Source organism: Halyomorpha halys, unplaced genomic scaffold, assembly GCF_000696795.3.
Source record: "Halyomorpha halys isolate HHAL.00 unplaced genomic scaffold, Hhal_1.1 Scaffold710.1, whole genome shotgun sequence".
Classification (NCBI taxonomy): Eukaryota; Metazoa; Arthropoda; class Insecta; order Hemiptera; family Pentatomidae; genus Halyomorpha; species Halyomorpha halys.
This window is the reverse complement of record NW_027104776.1, coordinates 670,232-690,342: the sequence shown is the minus strand read 5'-3', so window position 1 is coordinate 690,342 and position 20,111 is coordinate 670,232. Positions and strand designations below refer to the sequence as shown.

General features: G+C 30.2%; 1 protein-coding gene across 4 annotated transcripts in view; it reads left to right on the top strand.

The window, feature by feature from the left end:
* Window positions 1-456: 456 nt before the first annotated feature.
* LOC106685574 (ABC transporter G family member 23) overlaps window positions 457-20,111 on the top strand; it is a 22,201-nt gene continuing 2,546 nt past the window's right edge. The window contains exons 1-15 of one of the 4 annotated variants that reach the window (XM_014428332.3): window positions 457-544; window positions 6,547-6,666; window positions 7,725-7,857; window positions 9,043-9,197; window positions 9,554-9,661; window positions 10,181-10,274; window positions 10,544-10,681; window positions 13,640-13,767; window positions 13,846-14,044; window positions 14,889-15,066; window positions 15,141-15,256; window positions 15,332-15,402; window positions 17,080-17,165; window positions 18,477-18,653; window positions 19,915-20,001. In XM_014428332.3, the coding sequence (XP_014283818.1) occupies window positions 522-544; window positions 6,547-6,666; window positions 7,725-7,857; window positions 9,043-9,197; window positions 9,554-9,661; window positions 10,181-10,274; window positions 10,544-10,681; window positions 13,640-13,767; window positions 13,846-14,044; window positions 14,889-15,066; window positions 15,141-15,256; window positions 15,332-15,402; window positions 17,080-17,165; window positions 18,477-18,653; window positions 19,915-20,001 (1,813 nt within the window). In that variant the 5' untranslated portion in view covers window positions 457-521. Of the gene's footprint in view, window positions 545-5,719; window positions 5,770-6,434; window positions 6,460-6,481; window positions 6,667-7,724; window positions 7,858-9,042; window positions 9,198-9,553; window positions 9,662-10,180; window positions 10,275-10,543; window positions 10,682-13,639; window positions 13,768-13,845; window positions 14,045-14,888; window positions 15,067-15,140; window positions 15,257-15,331; window positions 15,403-17,079; window positions 17,166-18,476; window positions 18,654-19,914; window positions 20,002-20,111 lie in introns of those variants that run through there. The other 3 variants (XM_014428335.2, XM_014428333.2, XM_067045144.1) reach the window with 3 other exon arrangements.

The window sequence follows — 20,111 nt, the reverse complement described above, 5'->3', positions numbered from 1 at the left end:
TTTTAAGCTAATATTTCGAAAGTGATATAGGGCCCTCGCTCTCATCATCATCAGGACCTAACCTTATAATGCCAAAAGGCAATCCAAGGTATCATCGCCCAGATATACATATAGCATACCTCCTATATGTATGTACCAGATATTCAATAACTGGGCGGGTCCGTTGGGGAAAGATTGCCTTTTATATTTCTCGTTGCAAAATATTAGTATTTTTCTTTTGTAAAAGTATGGAAGAAATATAAAAATATAACAGTTTACTAAAATTTACAATGTGTAGTTAGCCATTTATTTTTATCATATATATACACAATAATCACTTTACGACATTAGCTTTCTTTCTCCCACCTATTGCTCCCTACCTTCTTCTTGAAATGTCTGTTCCACCTGTTCACTTGGTGCTCGTGAGTTCCTTCTGAATCTAAGTTTTTTAATATTTCTGTATTACTTTTTTAATTTAGTGTACATTTGTGATTGATTATTATGATAAGTATATTAAGAAAGATTACCATCTCCAAAGGAATATGAAATTTTTATCTTTCAAAAGGTAAGCAATTAGATTTATTATTTAAAATACCTCCTTCATAAAGTTAATATGTGAGTCAACCGAACAAATCAATTTAGTACTGTTTTCTTCTTATAAAAAATTTAATTCAAAAATTAGTCATTTCCAAAATATTTATCATTTCCGACTAATGTCTCCCTGTTAATCTACCATGTATGATGGGTTCAATCTCCTATTTTGATTGTCATTAGTAACAATGTTATTTAATGGGATGAAACACCTTTATAATTTATTTTCCTGCCCCGTTTCCCATAGAGATTATAATAATTATTTATTATTTTTAACATTAGTCAGTACTAAAAAAAAAAAAAGCGTCCACACTAAATATTAACCTTTTCTCGCAGTAAGCGAGAGTTTCTTCATTTCGAATAAATTCTTCTTAATGTATTCTGTTATTTTGGATAATTGTTTGTCGATAATAAAAGAAGGGCATCAAATTATTTATTTCATTTACACATTATAAAGTAGAAAAAAAATTAGCGAATTTCTATCTAACTATACTTAATAAACAAAACCTCAATGGAATAAATGATGAATTTAAATTAATTTTTTTGTTACCAATGTAAGATTTTTATTATCTAAACTTATAACTTGTAGATATTGAGAAATGAACGTCCCTATGTATACCTCGTCGTATTCCTCAGGATTTTGCACTTTCCATATTGTCCTGATGAATTTAATAATTCTTTTCTTTTATTTGCTTTTTGTACTTTTTGTACTTCTTTTAGTTTTTTTTACTGATATATTTTATATTATAGATATTTTCTTGTGTAGTTGCTTCGATTTGGCTTCATTTAATGGTATATTTCTGTTATTCTGACATTATCTCGGAATAAAATTTATTTTCTATCCACTACAACTGCCTTCCGTTTCCCTGCCCAGTAACCTATGTCGTTCATGTGTTCTTTAAGTACTTGAAAGAATTCCATCTATGCTGTATGATTTAGAACTCCCGTCGAAGAGTACACAATACTTACGGACACTAAACTTTTTTTCTCTCTTATTCCCATTTCCATCAATCCGCCTATTCTAAAAATAGGAGGCGGCGGTATCATTATAAATATACACCCTCAAATGTGTCCTAATAGAGGATACCTTAACAAATCTTAAAACCTGCATTGAATCAAATACAAGACGTGTTCATTGTATATACTTTATTTCTTAATCTTCATTTCTTTATTATTTATGATTAATGTTTATTTCTTTATTGATGTTTTTCTTTTCATTTAGTACGATTTTTTTAAATTTTTCTACTGTGTAAAAATGTAATTCAAATCACTTTACTGTTATGATAAAGGTGTTTGGACCTTAACATGTACCATATGTCTATTATAGCCTTATGACAAACTAATTAACAAAAACAGCTATGAAAAATAAAATTTAGGACTTGAGAAGCTTCAGCGGTATTTTTGTTAGATGTCAACATAGGCGTAAATCTTACCTTGGAGCGTCGGACAAGGTTTTTGGGCCGTAAAACCTAATTTTAAAAAAATAATAATTTTTCAAATAGTTATGTAAGCTATTAAAAAATTCCATAAATTAAACTCGATGTTATTCTTTTAACTTTATGTTATTATTTAGTGGTTTAGGATAAATGATGATAGGTTATCGTTTATATCGACTACCACCTAGCAACCCTCTTATTTCTACTGTCCTCTCATTCTTACCTCACTTATACGCTGTCATTTCAGGTGTATTATTTTCTTTTGTTTTACTTGATGTTCGTTTTATTTCAGAGTATTCATTATATACAATAAATTATATTTGCTGAGTTCAAGCAAGTCTAAATTATCTGTTTCACTCGCCTTTCCACGTATGAAATATTTTCGCCATTTTGTATTTTCTAAACTTCCAGGAGTCATTCTTCCATTAATTTTAGCCTAGACAGACATCTGAATAATTACTAAAAATATTTATAACTAATGTTTGTTTAAAAAAAAAGTCATAACCTTTTCTTGCTTTTTACTGATTTAGATTTAGCTAAAGAAATGATTTGGCAAACATTTTTTCTATAGATATTAACTTTACTGTTCATTTTATTATTTATTTACTGTTAGCTTTATTATTAAGTGTATTTTTGTTTCTATAATAAATCGATTCGGGATTCCCAACGTTGCTTATACAATAAGTATTTTTAAAATTGTATTCATTAATTTTTTTTTTAATTTAGATAATTTTTCATTAACTCTGATTTATTTATTTTGTAACGACAGTTTCATAATGACTAATAATAAATATTCTGTAATGCTTCATTTAATCATTATTGAAATGATTGTCATTTATATTTATGCCTAGTAACGGTGTAATATTGTGATATAAAATTTTAAATTCGAATTTTCAACGAAGATGGACATTTTAAGGTTTTTCAAGTCCAAATAATTGAGTCTCGTCAAGTGGTCTTTTGCGTGTCTGTGTGTGTCCATCAAGGAATACGTTATCACGGACGTGTTATCCCTCCAACAAATAAATAAACAATAATACTTTTTTTCAGGAAATATAATTTATATTAAGATATATTTTATTTAAGAATGTTATTCACGAGAATTGGAAAATACTTAAAAACTAGACGATATGAATTTCGAGGTTCGCCTACTACTTATCTTTGGTTTCGTTATCTCAATATAACATAGCAAAAATGTTTTGCCTAAGAAAGTTTTGTTAATGGCGTTTGTAAATGTACAGTAGTTCGGAAGATGAGTTTAGATCTTGAAAAAGGTATTTCTAAGTAATTTGTATTTTCTTGCTATTGATTAATTGATTATTTATTTAAATTGGAAGAATATAGTTGACCGTATGAAGTATAGTGTAGTAAGAATGGGTTTGTAGCTGTGTTAATATTTTTTTTCAGCTTTATTCTAGAAGAGTTGCAAGGTGAAAACTCCAGTGGGCATCTCTAATAGCTTTAGGGTTAACATTGGCTTAAGACAATGAGACCCATTATCACCAGTACTGTTCAACCTCGCCCTAGAAGTTGCCATTAGAAAAATAAGGACAAACCTGGGTGGCACTATTTACAATAGGCTCGCACAACACATGGCTTATGGGGATGATGTAGTCATCACAGGAAGAACCAAAACACCACTAGTCGATGCTGTAGAAGAATTCAAGAGAGCAGCATAGGATTTAGGACTTAATATAAATAGTGAAAAGACTAAATATATGAAAACCTCTAGACAGACCGGAGAGAGAAGAGATATGAGAAGAGATGGAGGTGGGGGAAAACATGTTTCACAGCTGCAGTACTTTCAAGTACCTAGGAGGAGTTGTGACGGAGAACAATAATTTAGAAGTAGAAATTAAGGTCAAAATGGTAGCAGGAACCAGATGTTTCTACGCCCTGAAAAAGCTCTCCGATACAAAAGTCTTTCCAGGAAAGCAAAGCTTTTGTTGTACAAAACAATAATTAGGCCAGTGGTAATGTATGGCAGTGAGACATGGACTCTAACCAAGGAAAATAGAAGAGTTCTACTGGTTTTGGAGAGAAGAGTCCTGAGAAAGATCTTTGGAGCCGTTAAAGAGGAGCACAGGTGGAGAATCAGAACCAATGACGAAATAAAGGTAATTGTATGGAGAGCCTGATATCCTCTGTGCTATTAAGAAGAGCAGACTAAGATGGTTGGGACATGTAGAAAGGATGGAGCCCTGGAGGCTGCCTAAAAGGATGCTAAATGGTACACCAGGAGGAAAAGGAAAAGTGGCAGACTCAGGCGTCGGTGGCTGGATGATTTGGAGGACGTTTTGAGCAGAATGGGAGTTGAAAATTGGAGGAGTCTCACTGGAGACCGCGAGGCATGGGAAAGAGTGGTGGCAGAGACCCAGGTCCTACAAGGACTGTAGCGTCCAACAGTGAGTGAGTGATATTCTAGAAGATGGGACACTAAAACAAAGAAATTGAGAACTCCTGTCTTGGCTAGGGAAGGCCTATCCTAGAATACATAGTTGACATCTCTTCACGGTGAAACGTTGGTTAACAACTAATAGTTTTCTTTTACTATTTTAATACCTTTATTGTCTGCCTTCCGGAGTATCTTATTTCAATTATTTATTTAACTACCTTAACCATAAGACAAAGCTTGGTGGTATTTGGATACCTCGCTTTGTTTACCCCTTAACTATAATATTTTTGTCCTTGAGGAGCCTACTTTCTAGTGACGGACTTTTAGGGTGTATTTGGATACCAGTCATTACAAGAAGGGTACTGTCCAACTTAATGAAGAGGCTAACACCAATAAGACAACCCTCTTTATATATTAAACAGTTCATTGCGAATGTGGGAAGAAAACCTGGCATTTAATTGGGCTATCAAAAATTTAAGCATCTCAACTTCTAATGTATTCCAGGGTTATCCCTATTGGAAGAGTTGGTAGGTAATGTTTAAGTCTATTAATCCCTTGGGGAGAAATTTGTGATTTAATGAAGAAATTCTTTGTCTAGGTTATAGTGAGTTAACAACTGTAGTGCAAACCGAGACAGAAAGTAGTCCCTGATAGGCCATCCCTAGCCAGGACTGGAGTTTTCAATTTCTATGTTTTAGTGTCCCATCTTCTAGAATATAGCTGCAACAAAACATTAACACAGCTACAAACCCATTGGTACAATTACAATACATGCTATTAGATCATGTTTATCAGGTCATTGTAAAAAAAGATACAGTATTGAATAACATACAGCTGTTTTCCTTAATTGCTGAAATGTAATCAATGAAATTTTTTTTTTTAATGTAATATTTCTAAAATTTGCCTTGATGTGCTCTTTTTTCTTCTTGTATTATTACTGTTGGAAAAAAAATTTAAACAAAAGACTTACAATTTATTTGAATTATGTACATTTTATTTAGTAATTCAGCGATGAATTATTTCAAGGGTAAAAAGTTTACTATCTACAGAAATATTTATTTGTAAATTTTTGGCCTATTGCCCATTTTCAATAATTTCATTTATGATCCAAAACTCAATAAAAATAAGTGTGCTACATTGATGATATATAGAAATAAAATAAAAAGCAACAATAATCAAATCTAGGGAGAATTAGCATTAACACCTTATAACTGCTAATTTAGATAAGGACGTAATATTTAGATTAATATTAATATTTTACTAAGATTAATATTTTACAAAGATTAATATATTTAGATAAAAAGATTAGTATAAGTGAATGGAAGGAACGCTCTTTATCGCGTGACTTTAATGAAGAGGACTCCAATACCAGTAAGACAATTATTTTAAGTTTCTGAATTATTTCATTAATTTTGAATCCAATGTATTTTCAACAATCTTTTCTAAACTTCAAAATAAATATAATTATAAATAAATTTTATTATAAAAATTTTCCGAGAATTATTTCTATGACTTGAAATTACTTAATAATTACTGACAAAAAATTACTACAGTAGTATCCAGAAAAATAGTGACAATTTTTTTCTTCTGGAAATAGTTTAATAAGTTTAAATATCTTCAAAATTACAACTATAAGTTATGATAATGTTGGCCATTACACATTTTTAGATAGTTTTTAGCTTTTATTGTAACTGTTTATAGTAAAAATAAATAAATTTATTATTCATATTATTTCAAATCAACTTATAAAAAGTTGATAAATGGTACATTTACTTTTATTGAGTTTTAGATCATAAAGAAAAATCTTTAAAATGGGCAATAACCCAAAAAGTCAAACATAGAAGAAGTTTAGAAGTTCTTCTAAAAAATAATTATGCTTAATAAATAAATATTATTTAAATATGAGCTCTTTTAAGTTAATTATTCTCCTTATTTGCAATAATAAAATTATATTTTTTAAAATGAATACATTTGCAGGCTAAATTCTTATAGTGTGTAATATCTTTGTATGAGAGCTGTTAGCAATCATCTGTAAAATATTTAATAAAAAGATTTTTTATGGTAATGTAAATTGTTTTTTTAGGAGACTTTAAATGAGTTGAAAATATGTGGGATTTACTTTATTTAACAATATTTTTAATCTGGTAGAATAAAGATGGATGGTGATGGGGAAGAAAACATGATTGAAGTGCGGGGTGCATATAAGCGCTTTGACGAGAAGACGGAAGTTCTTCGTGACCTGAACATGACTGTAGAAAGAGGAACTGTGTAAGTTTTTCTCATGAGTAATATCTTAATAATTCTGAAAAATTAAAACTATATTCTGATATTCTCAATTTGTTTTAGATATTATTTTCGGTTTTATTATGGTATGAAACTGATATAAATATCATTCATTGCATTTATTTACCATAATATTGGTTTAGGCTCCTTTTAAATTTACATGGTTTAGTTTTCTGGTTAGGTAACATTGACAGATGATTAAAGTTCTGTAATTTAAGTTAAAATAAATTTAATATAAGACTATTAAACCATAACCACTTCAAATGTTTTTTTAAAATTAGTTTCTGATATTATATTTTTAAAATAGCATAATACAAATTTTCAACCTATTTTTTTAAGGGAAATATCTCATTTTGAAATGAAGAGTTTGTTAGTTTGCCATACGGCAAACAGAGATATAATTTGTATTTTGTATAGGTATATATATATATATATATATATATATATGTACATATACCTATACCTATATATTTAATATATATTATTGTATTTTGCATTTGAATGAATAATAAAGAGGTTTCGGAAAAAAAAAAAATGTATATATATTTCTTTGTCTTAAAAGAATAATATTTTTAAATCATAAATATCATTAAAAAATTTTTAAGTAAGGTGAGTGCCTTGAAATGTAAATGATATGAATAATCAAAACAGTTGTTTTGTCTCAGTGATTTTTGGATTCGTAGTGAGTAAAGAATATGTTTATGATAGTCCTAAAATTAAATTTTTAAGGATGTGGTGACAAATGTTGGTTTTTGACTAAGTCTTGGGAGTTTTTTGTATTATTACATTATGGGACCATTTTTATCGTGAAATGTTATTTGTGATAGAATGCAAGTATGAGTTATAAAGGCTTAAATATAAAAGTATATTAAATTATTTTGAATAATTAGAAAATATATATTAGTAATAATAAATATTAATTATAAAACTGTAATTTTTCTTGTTGTAATTCAAAAGTGGAATTTTAGACGAATAAACAATACATATTCTTAAATTATATATTAATTTGCTTGTATTTTAAATAGAAAAAATATTCCTTTTAGATACGCATTTCTGGGTCCTAGTGGATGTGGTAAAACAACTCTTTTAAAATGTATTGTTGGAAGAATGAGGCTTGATGCTGGAGAAATAATTCTTGGGATCCAACGTAAATCCCAAATAGGCTACATGCCTCAGGTATGCATGATTAATAATTTATTTTATGATTCATTATTTTTGGCTTTTTATAATTGCATGATTTCTCAGTATATTATTAATCATAATATCATTTTTCTAATGTTATAACAGGAATGAATGGAAAAAAGAATTATAGAACTAAAAAATTAGTAATTTAGTTTTATCAATAAAAGAATAATTAATTTCATATGTCAATTAATTAGAGTGAATTAAATTTTAATACTCATTAAGATTGTTTTTCAAATGAAAATCTTCAGTAATACCTTTGAGAAATATCTTCAGTCATATTAGGGATGGAATCTATGTCTTCATAATTTGCATGCTTTTTATAAGTTATAGGCAAGCACATCATTCAAAACATCATATGGAATGACATTTTAAATGATTATTTTAATGTGTTGATACTGGTGTAATTATTAAGCCCTGCAATTTACTGTTTTAATTTTATTAGGTTCAATTGGCGCCTTAGTAAAGATATTGGTGTTTAATCGTGTGTTAATAGCATGGTACTGAGGTTTAAACAAACCCATTAATGAGCTCAGGCCTCTTTGCTGAGCTATAAGTAGATTTATAATTAAGAGAAGAAATACAGGTGGGATTCATTTTATTTTAGTTCTGTAGCGAATAATGATGCTTATCAAACATATCTAAAATATGTTAGGTGTGTGTTACGCAAAAAAAAAAGCATGAGGAAAGTGCCTACTTACCTTTAGGTTGTTGGATCGAGCCTTGGATTCCTTTGCTGATCTATGCAATTATGAGAATAATTTATTTTTATTTAAAAAATATTTATTACATATCGTCCGAGTATGTTCCAGCAGCAACCCAGGTCAGTTATGAGTCAAAAGAAGAAGAACCTCTTCAAATCCAGCCTTTTGAAAAGGAGGGGGGTTAAGTTTTATTTTATGACAGTCTCATGTAATAAATAATGACTTTTATATATTACACTGAACTCAATACAGTGTCATTCATCCTCCGGATGTAACTGCCAATGTTTTGATATTTGAAATACTTATTTATTGTTACTATATATTATTTATAAAGTAAATAATCAATAATTATTCATCAAGAAGTAAAACTATCCATCTTATATATCAAATGAAGATTCTCTTATTTTGTGATATTCTGTTTAACTCAATTTGATAATAAATATTTATATTTCAATATATTTTTATTTTATTTTAGGATACTGCTTTACTTTTGGAAATTACAATAAAGGAAACATTGAGTTATTTTGGATGGATGTACGGCTTAAAGGGTAGAGATCTCGAAAGAAGAAAACAGGAGCTATATAGTTTTCTCGATATGCCTTTAGAAAATATACAAATTAAGAAATTGAGGTATCTCACTTAAAAACTTACCAATTTTTCAATTTATTTATAATTGAATTAATTTTTTTTTTCGAGTGCCAGTTAGTTTTTTTAATAATGATCCAGTTTTTTCATTATCTAAGCTGGACAAAATTTCTTGGTTATTTAAAAGAAGAAAAAAGTTTGCCTTAGTCCTTTGCTGATACTGATAATAACAGTCAAATCTGTTTTTTAGGTTAATCAAATGCAATGTGAAACAAGTGATTACAATTGGCAAATAAATTGGTTGCTAGAAACCAATAACAGAGACTGTATATATTTATTTAAGTAATAAAAAAATTAATTAAAACTGAACTCTCTAAATTTATAATATTATTTTTGTACAGTGGCGGTGAGCGAAGACGAGTATCATTATGTGTTGCTCTATTAAATAACCCAGACTTAATGATCTTAGATGAACCTACTGTTGGCGTCGACCCTCTCTTAAGTTACAGGTAAATTTCTTTAATTCAGTCTATCAAATAAGAAAATTTAGGTTTGTGCAGAATGTAGTTGAGTTTTCTTTTCTTCTCAATTTATTTATTGTAAATGAGTTTAAATCTTCAAATACTTTATTTTGACAATCAAGAATTTTTGAATTGTTATCAGATTATTTGAGAGAGATAATATAGAACCGTAGGAGAAAGCTTCTTTCTCAAAATGTTCAATTTCTTTTCTTTTATACTGAAAAATGACAATACTTTGCCTTTATCCATATTCAAATACATCTTAATGAGGTAGCCTCAGTTTTGAAGATTATTAAGATCATGTTGAAATTGTTTACAACCTTGTGTGTTATTTAATAGTCTTAAATACTTTCCAATCATGAGCAAATAGAGAAAAATATGAAGATGTTAGGTGTACTGGAAATGTAAGTTGTTAATTTCAGTATTCAAATAATGAAATATGTTTGAGAACTGCTTAAGCTTAACCTTTCTGGAAACCATTTCCAATTGGATACCATTTTATTACAGCATATGGCAATGCTTACTCAACATGTCTAACAGGAGTAACAAAACTGTTCTCTTGACGACACACTACATAGAAGAAGCTAGGAAAGCTAATAAGGTAATTAATTATTGCAAACATAATTTATTTATTACCTTCAATGGAAAATTTAATTTATAAAATTAAAGTTTATGATGTAGTGAAGCAAACGAACTATTCCACTCATTACTCCCGTAGTGTGCATGAAAGTTATGTTATATCTATATTTATATTTTTCATAGGAGAGTGCCATTTCATTATTGAAGTAAAATTAGTATTATAATTAGGATATCAGGCTATTTTGTGTACTTAATAACTTTTCAACTAATTATGTAGTATTATTTTTAAAGGTTGGAATGATGAGGAGAGGCTGCTTGCTAGTCGAAGAAAAAGCTACAACAATAATGGAGGAATACAATTGCAATACATTAGAGCATGCCTTTATCAAACTTAGTACTCAGCAAGAAACAATTATTAATAATAATGAGGTAATATCTATATTTATAGCACATCTTATGTTATATTTAATTAGATGAATTTTTCAAGTGGCATCTATAATGTCTTGGGAACGTAAATTTTTTTACCTAATGTAATATCATTAGTTTTAAAATTTCAGTGTCATACCACAGTGCATGCATTCCCTACGGCGACTACTAGATGCCCTAATGACTATGGCAGTGTCAGTCTATCTCATGAGAGTTTTTACAGACTACTTTAAAGATAGAGTACTGTTTTATCTTTCAGACAATGGCCAAGGGAGGCACAAGGTGACTGGTGATGTTCCACAGGGCTCTGTACTAGGGCCTCTTCTGTGGAACGTCATGTACAACGCAATATTCAAATTTACTATGCTGCAAGGAGCTACAGTTGTGGGATTCGCAGATGATGTTGCAGTGATAGTGGTGGTGAAGTACTTGGAAGAAGTTATCCTCATCGCTAACCAGGCTGTTGCTTTGGTCCGAGGTTGGCTATCTTCAGTAGGCCTCCAATTTGCAGATCACAAGAGACCAAGGTTCTCCTAGTCACTAACAGGAAGCAAACTGAGTCCATCACTGTCACAGTGGGTGGGCACGAAATTCGTTCCCGGTCTTGCTTAAAATACTTAAGAGATAATGATCGATGCACGTTTCTGCTATAATTTTCACTCGGAATATATCAACACCAAATCTGTTAAAGTAGCATCCTTCTTGTCACGCATTATGCCAAACGTTGGGAGGCTGCAGATTCCAGGAGGTGGACTCTCAGGCTTATACCCGATGTTGGTTTGTGGTATGGTCACCGGCACGGTGAGGTAGATGTCTATGTAATCCAATTGTTAACGGAGCATGGATACTTTAGAGCTTACCAGTACCAATTCAAACTGGACAACACCGCAGAATGCCCTGCATGCCAGACTATTGAGGAGACAGCGGAGCATGTGTTTTTTGCTTGCATTCGCTTTGCTGAGGAGAGAAGTGTGGAAAAGGAGAGTGTGTGGAGGAAGTGTCACACTAGAAAACATTTTTTCCTACACCAAAGGAGGCATTCCTGCTATTTTATTTCGTACAGCCCAGTATACTTCAGCTTTATTTAGGTCACTCAGGTCTGAAATTAAGTTCGCCGTTGCCATAGATGTAAATATGTGATCAGTGGTCATCTCACCATCTCCACCAAGGATGCAGTCAGAAGACTCAGCCACTCTTATCCTCTTCAGGTGGTGCCATAGATAGTCATGTCCAGTGGCCAACCTGAAGCATGCGACTGCTACCATCCTTGGTAAAGTTAATGGAGGGCATTTCTTAGGGTCTAGCAATGCGGCCCAGTTCTTACTCCCATATTCTTCTCAACAATAGCTCTTTGAGCCACTTCTTTCGCCATGTGCTTGGTAATAGGAAGAAGTGGCTGTGGTTGGCTAGCCCCTGACTGTGCTAGTCGATCCACCTCCTCATTTCCATGTATACTGCAATGGGCTTAGGGTGTGATTTTGATGGCTCAATATGGATTTTGTAAAGAGCAATAGATGCTGTTGGATTGGTAGTCTAGATAGCCTGTACAGCTATTGCAGGAGCAAGGTGGAGGAGAGGTGCTGAAGTGTTATGCATCACTCTAGATGTTAAGAATGCTTTTAACACTGCAAGATGGAGCTGTATATTAGATTCCCTACGGACCATGGCAGTGCCAGGCTATTTATCTGTTATGAGAGTTCTTACAGACTAATTCAAAGATAGAGTTCTGTTTTATCTTTCAGACATTGGCCAAAGGAAATACAAGGTGACTGGTGGTGTCCCACAGGGCTCAGTTCTAGGGCCTCTTCTATGGCATGTCATGTACGACGTATTTAATTTTCAAGTTGATAATGCCAAAGATGTTGGATTCGCAGATGTTATTGCAGTGGTAGTAGCAGCGAAGTACTTCGAAGAAGTTACTCTCATCGCCAACCAGGCTGTTGCTATGGTTTGAGGCTGGCTGTCTTCGGTAGGCCTACAGCTTGCTGATAACAAAGCCGAGTTCATTACTGTCACGGTGAGTTGGCATGAAATTAGTTCTCAGTCTTGCTTAAAATACCTATGAGTCATGATTGATTCACGTCTCTGGTTTAATGCTCACACAAAGTATATCAGTGCCAAATCTGCTAAAGTAGCATCCTTCTTGTCACGCATTATGCTAAACATTGAAGGTCCCAGAGAAAGTAGTCGAAGGCTTCTTGCTTGTCTCTTCTATTATGTTATATGCAGCTCCAATTTGGAAAGAAGCGATGATTACCAAATCATACAGGAGACAAATGGTTTCAGTTTATTGCAGAGTTTCTTTAAGGACAGTTAGTGCTTTTTGAACTGTTTCTTATGAGTTATGAGGTGGTGTGCGTGGTAGCCAGAATGCCGCCAGTTGAACTCCTTGTTGAAGAAAGAAATAGGCACTATGGACGACGTATACACGTTCCCAGAGAAGAAGAGTAGGTAATTGCTATCAATCAATGGCCACGGCATTGGGGGGCAGCAGATGTGATTGTGGTATAGTCGCCGGCATGGAAAGGTAGATTTTTACATAACCCAACTGTTAACAGGACATGGATGCTTTACAGATGATCCAATACTGATTTAAATTAGACAGTAGTCCAGAATGCCATGCATGTGAGACATTCGAGGAGACAGCGAAGCACGTATTTTTCACTTGTATTCGCTTTGCAGAAGAAAGAAGCGAATTAGGGAGGGTGTGTGGAGGAAGCATCACACCAGATAACGTAGTAAGCCACATGCTACTCTCAGACCAGCATTGGCGATGAACTACCCTCATCAAAATAAAAAAACGTTCACACACACTGTGAGGTATTGTTAGCACTATCTTGAGCTTAAACTTAGGTTTTATTACAGTGTTAATGAAATAAGCCTTTTTAATAGTGAAAGCCCTTTCTAATAGGAAATTTGAAATGATGAATTTTTTCGGCTAATTAGAACTTTTTTTTTCAGGATGAGAAAAACTATCCAGTGCCTGTAGTAAAACCTAAAGTGCCTTTGGCTGAGAACAATTTTTTCTCGTTAAGCAATTTCATCAGTATTTTGCTCAAAAATATGTATTTTTTAAAATACAGTCCGCTGTAATTGATTATTTATTTATTGTTTTAAAATATAAATGATGTAAACAAGGTAAGAATTTAAAGTAATTTCTGTTTCAGAGGATGGTTTCTAATGTTATTTGTTCCCATATCAGCATCAATTTTATTCCAGTTTGCAGTTGGGAAGGAAAAATTTGAACTGAAATTTGGTTTAGTGAATGAAGAGCTTGGTCATGACAGCTGTGATAATTTTAACTCTACCTGTAAACTTGCTTCCTGTGAATATATAAATCTCTTGCAAGAGAATCATTTGGATTTAGTAGGTGTTAAATAATATTGATTAATTATCTTTAATATTAGCTTGATATAAGTGTATAACTAAATATTGAAGCATCCTTCCATTTAGAGTAGGGATTTCTAAGATAAACCTTTGATTTTTTTTAAAATTTAATTTATATTTTCACCTGTGTTAAGAATCTATTAGAACAAATATTGTCTGTTTTTGTATTTAAGTGGAATAAAATCATGAGTGTAAGAGGTTGATTTATTTCAGTTTTAAGAAACCAGCCATTTCTTTATACTAGTAACTACTCTCTTAACCTTTGAAGAACAGAATATTTATCACTCCAAACCTTAGTCTCTTTATGTAACTTTTTCTTGGAGTCCTCAGGAGTCCTGGAAATTATATTTCATCTATAAGTTTTTTTTTCTATGCCTCAGGAAGTAGACTATTATGCCATTTTCCCCCTCGCAGCCCAGTACAAGTTTACTTTTCCTCTTAGTTGGTCTGCATCCTGCTGAATATCTTCCAGACCAATACATGGTAAAAGATGGTCTCCATGTTGCATTGAAGACATTTCGGTTAATCTACGATTCTTAATCGATGTAGGTGTTTTTAAAGCAGATCATGTCCTGTTGCTAGGATAACTATAATGGTGGCGGACATTTTATAAATTTTTGAAATAAAGCTGTACACAAAACACAAATAAACATGTATTGATGAATTAAGATTTTAAAACATTGTTAAAGTCAATTAAAAATAAGTAAAAGTAGGGAGAAGCTGAGGTATGATAAACTGGTAAAAATAAATAATTATTTTTATTTTAATATTATCATTATTAAATATTATTTAGAATAATTAAATTTTAACCCAAATGTTACAGGTAATTTATCAAGATATCAGAAATGCACATAGTGATGCTAGAAGGAATCTCATATGGGGTTATTTGTATTTACCTCATAACTTTACTCAATCCCTCTATAAAAGGATAGTGGAGAAGGGTTTTGTAGATAATGAGACTCTCACAGATAGTGAAATAAGCGTTTGGATTGATATGTCAAGTAAATATTTACCAATTTGCTTATTTACTTGTTTTATTGTTTTTCATTTAATTTAAATCCATATTTGTTTACAGATCAAGTGATGGGAAACCATTTGAAAAAGAATATCTATTTGTCTTTTACTGAGTTTTTAAACCAATTATCATTAAGCTGCAAATGGCCAGTAGAAAATTCTTGGAACCATATTCGTGTAAGTATTATTACTAAATTATATTATTAGTCAGTAATTATTAATAGTTAATAATATTTTATTTATGGTTTTCAGTTTAATCGTCCAATCTATGGATTTCCCGATCCGAACTACAATGAATCCTCAATTGTTGGAATGCTGCTCATGTATGCACTTCAAAAGAAATAATATGATGTTTATATTTTTAAAATAGTTTCATTCTATATTATTATCGATTCTTTAAGCCTGTCTAAATAAATGGCAATCACATTCTGACTTCAAATATGAATATTTATATTGTTGTTTTTTTTTTTTTAATATTAAACTGTTATATATAATAATTATAAATCAAGCATCTTAATCATCAATGATTTAGTACAGTGGTTCCACTCGGTAGGGTCTGGAAACACATATTTTTGTAATGCGATATTGTTGGAACTATTTTATTAATTATCTTTCCTTATGTTTGCGTGCCAGTTGAAAGGTTTTAACAAGAAAATTCTCTGTAAAAGTGACCCAGAATGCACTTGTAATAACCTAATTTTAAATTATTTTCTATGTGGAACCCCCTTTGCTCTCGGTTGGGAGTAGGCTGTACGTGGTTCAGTTTCCAGCTCAGTGGTCCACAGACTTCTATGGGTTGAGAACCAACTACCTAATAGTTCATAATTTCATAAATTATGTGTCACCTAAAATTTTTTAACCACATTCATGGTCATTATATATCTAAGTGGAGAGTGGGGTTGCTCACTGAGTAAGGCACTGTGCTACTAACTTTTAGAGTTGGGTTCGAAACCACCTGTGGATATATGGCTAATAATTATTTATTCAGTTAAATTAGCGGTGAGTCAACCCTGTGGGTTTGTCAGAACTTCTGGGGCAAACCCAGCCTCTATATATGGGTACATTTAATTGGTAGAAAATCTGGTGATTGAGTGAGATCTTGAACATATTACACTACCACCTTGCATAACAGTTGTTCAAGAAATAACACTTCCTTACAAAGTACTAAACCCATGGATTGTAGCTTTTTTTTTTTAGCTATCTCAGTACTACTGATTTCTTATATTCATTCCAATGTAAATAACACTGTACTTTTATTATTTATTTATTTTTTTTTTTTTTTAAGAAAGTTGTTTTTCCTTAAATTCATTTGTTTTTTAGAGGCTTGATTTGGTTACCAATTAAATTCAAAATATTGAAAATTTTATTATCTCCAAATTTTTAATTTTTTTGTTTTATCATTTATTTTCCCTTGATGTTGTTTTTCTATAATTTTGCAATTGGAAAAGTTAATTTTTCAAAATTTCATAATTTCTGTTCTATTTTACTTTTGTTTAATTTTCTTTTAAATTATGTAATTTATGATATGTAATGAAGTTTATATTATTTTAATCCGTGTATTATGATTTATGCATGGAGCATGGAAACATAGAGAAATACATGACCCTTTTATAGTGTTATGGTTTGAGGGAAAGAAAAAAAATCTTAAAACTTATGAACATTCAAATTCTATTTGTTTTAAAATTACACATTGTATATAACAACTTCAGATATAACAATATATCAGTGATAGTGTTGAATATTTCCAGACCCTAAATTCCTATTTTATATTCATTTGATATTTGTAGTGATTCATGATAATGATGATCAGCTATAGTGACCGAATATGCCTGATCCTTAGAGGTCATTATAAACAGTATCCAGTGTATTTAAGATATTTTTGTTGTTGAAATGAATTTAAATTACCGAATTTTTTATTATTGGTCAAATATTATTTCAAAAGTCTTATATAAATATTTATTCTATTCTAATATCATTCATTATTCCTATTATTTTTGAAGGTTAGAATTTTTTTTACCTATGACATATGCGTCAGCTCTTCTCGATGATAAAGTGGAAGGTATTCTGGAAAGAAGTTTTATAGCTGGTAGGTGTTATTCATAATTATTATTAGAACATTAGTTGATCTAGTTGGTGTTTAATTTTAATAATAGCTTTATTTTTACACTTGGGTTTAAAACATTTATGATATTTATACTATCATATAATCCTCTGGTCATACTATTGATTCTCAAAATATGTTTTATAATTTGAGTTGAAATTTATTTCTAAAAAGTTGAGGTTAAACTTTATTTGGAAATAATTTCATTTTTGCCCTAATGATCATGTGTGAAAAAGCAATATTATTCGACAATATAAAATAGAGAGAGGAATTTTCCACAATGTTAGGAATATATTAATGTTAAAGTAAAATTGTATATATCAAAGAAATTAAGAAGGAAGAAGGGAATGAGCAAAAAATCTAATAATCAGTTATTTACTACAATCATAAATTATTAAGGATAATTCATGGAAGTTAAAATAATAATTGGCACAAAATATTTATTTTTCATCAATAAATTTAAAAATTAATTACTTTTGATTCTTTGTTTTCCAATTATTTGTTCCATGAATTTCTTTGCCTACAAGTTTTTTTTTTTCACATCTTAGTTTCATTGATCATTAAATTTAATACTTTACGGCAAATTAATTTTTTTATAATTAAATAAAATTAGCTCAATTTAAATACTTGAAAACAGGTAAATTGAAAAAAAAAATTCTTTGACTTTTACTTACTGAAAGTGAAATCAAGTTAAATCCATATAAGGGTCATTTCAACTCTATTGTTTATAGTGACATAAAAGTTTAAAGAAAAAATTTTAAATAGATATTTAATAGTATTTTTCTTATTTAATTAAACAAAATTAAAACTGAAATCTGATTGCTGTTAAATATTGAAACCATTTCAACTCCTGTTAATATGCATTAAAAGAATTATTTATTCTGTCAATTCAAGATTTCAAGAAATAGTTTTGAATGACTCATTAACTTCCTGGGCCCCCTTTCATAATAAAGTACAAACTAATACTATTAGTCTTATCGATTTAACTTAATACAACCACACTGATTTGTACAATAGTAACTTTTTTTAAATATTTTAGTATTTACTTTTTAACACCTGTAATATCACTAATAGTCCTCTCTATTATGAAAAAAAAAAGTATTAGTGTAATTAACACATTGTCTATACTTGTTTTTAACTAATACTATTAGCTTTCATTATGAAACAGGGCCCTAGTAACTACTAAAATTACTAACAGTTTCATCATGTAAGGAAAATAAAAAAATGCTTTGACCAATAATTTATAATTTGTGATTGATGCCTTCAAAATATCATTAATTTGATTTATCATAACAGGGCATACCCCAGCAGAATTAGTTGCAGCACAAGTTTTTGTAACAACGATTCTTTTCATAATTGCAACTACTTTGTTAACTACAATTTTTTATGGGATCTTCAACCATACATTTGAAGGGAATATTATATTAGGAATGGTCATTCTATTTTTTGTAGGGTTATCTGGAATATTTTTTGGTAAGTATTAGTCACTTAATTTATCAATGTTATATCGTTTGAAAGATATAATTTTTTTTTCTTTCAAAGTATTTTAACATTAAGTTTAAGAAGTTCTTTGATGTTATTCTCTGATGGGAGTTTTGAGCAATTAACACTGATTTAGGTGGCATAGGTGCTCCAATAAAAAAATATTAGGAAGGCTTAAAAGTTTGAATACACATTATCTGTATTAGTAACTACGATTAACTAAAATACTAACCAGCTGCAAATCAGTGGACATACCTGTACTGAAATGATATTCGGATTTTTTTTTAAATGATCAAAAAAATTATAGCTAATCAGATACTAATAAATGGTAGCTAAGAAAGCACAAACACAATATGGATCAAAAAAATTGTAATCAGTATGGTGGAGGGGAGAGAATATTATTTAAAGAAAAAATAGTAACTTACAGTCTTCTTGTTATGAGATATCCTCTCTTATAGGCTTTTTCTTGGAGGAAATATTGAAGTTTGAAAGTTAGTATACCAATAAATATAACACCCTACAAAAAGAAGTAGCTCAATCATTAGTTTTTCACATGCCTCAAATTTTATACTAAGTGAATCGTTTTTCCAAACTAGATAGATAGAAAGTTCTGGGACACAATAAAAAGATTTTTAAATTAATTCACTGGTAGAAAGATTTCTTGTTATTAATTAAATCTCAATACTTTTGGTTGAATGATAATTATTCAATTTTTTTATGAATTATTTTCAAGTAAATCGCTATGAAATATTGTGGGTAAGTTTGTACTGTACCCTTTAGTTATGTAACATTCTTTCCTTCTGCTTGCTTTTCGATTTATCTCAACAAGCAACTTTTAATGAATCCTCATGAAAGATCCAAACAATAAGAAACTGGTAACTAATCCACAATTCAATTTACAAATGATCCTGGTTATTATTTCAATAAAAATATACCTTACAAGAATAATAAGGCCTATTTTAAATATATGAAATTCAACCTTTTTAAAATTTGTTAGTAATATATTCGTTCCTATTAAATCTAATCAGAATAAGTTCTAGATATTGGTCTTAGTGTAGATTTCAAAGTTAGGGTATTGATAAAAATCCTATTGTATTAATTAAAATTAATTATAAGTTTAATTAATTGCAAACCTATAAAAACATTAAATTATGATTAAATAACAGTTACTCTTACAGCTCATTAATATAAACTTATTATTTCTAAATTTCTTTGTCATTAGACTTCATGTAATATTTATGTTTTTATTTAGGAATATCTGTTGCATTAATGTTTGACAGCCTTACTTCAGCTACTGTCTTTATTCTTGGAACATTCTTACCTATCACAGTTCTTAGCGGTAAGACAATTTTGTGTTTTACGTTAATTGGATTATTTTTTTAAATCTCACTTTTGAATTCTTTGCACTATTCTCAATTAAGCAGCAAAACTAATATTTTAAATTAAAAT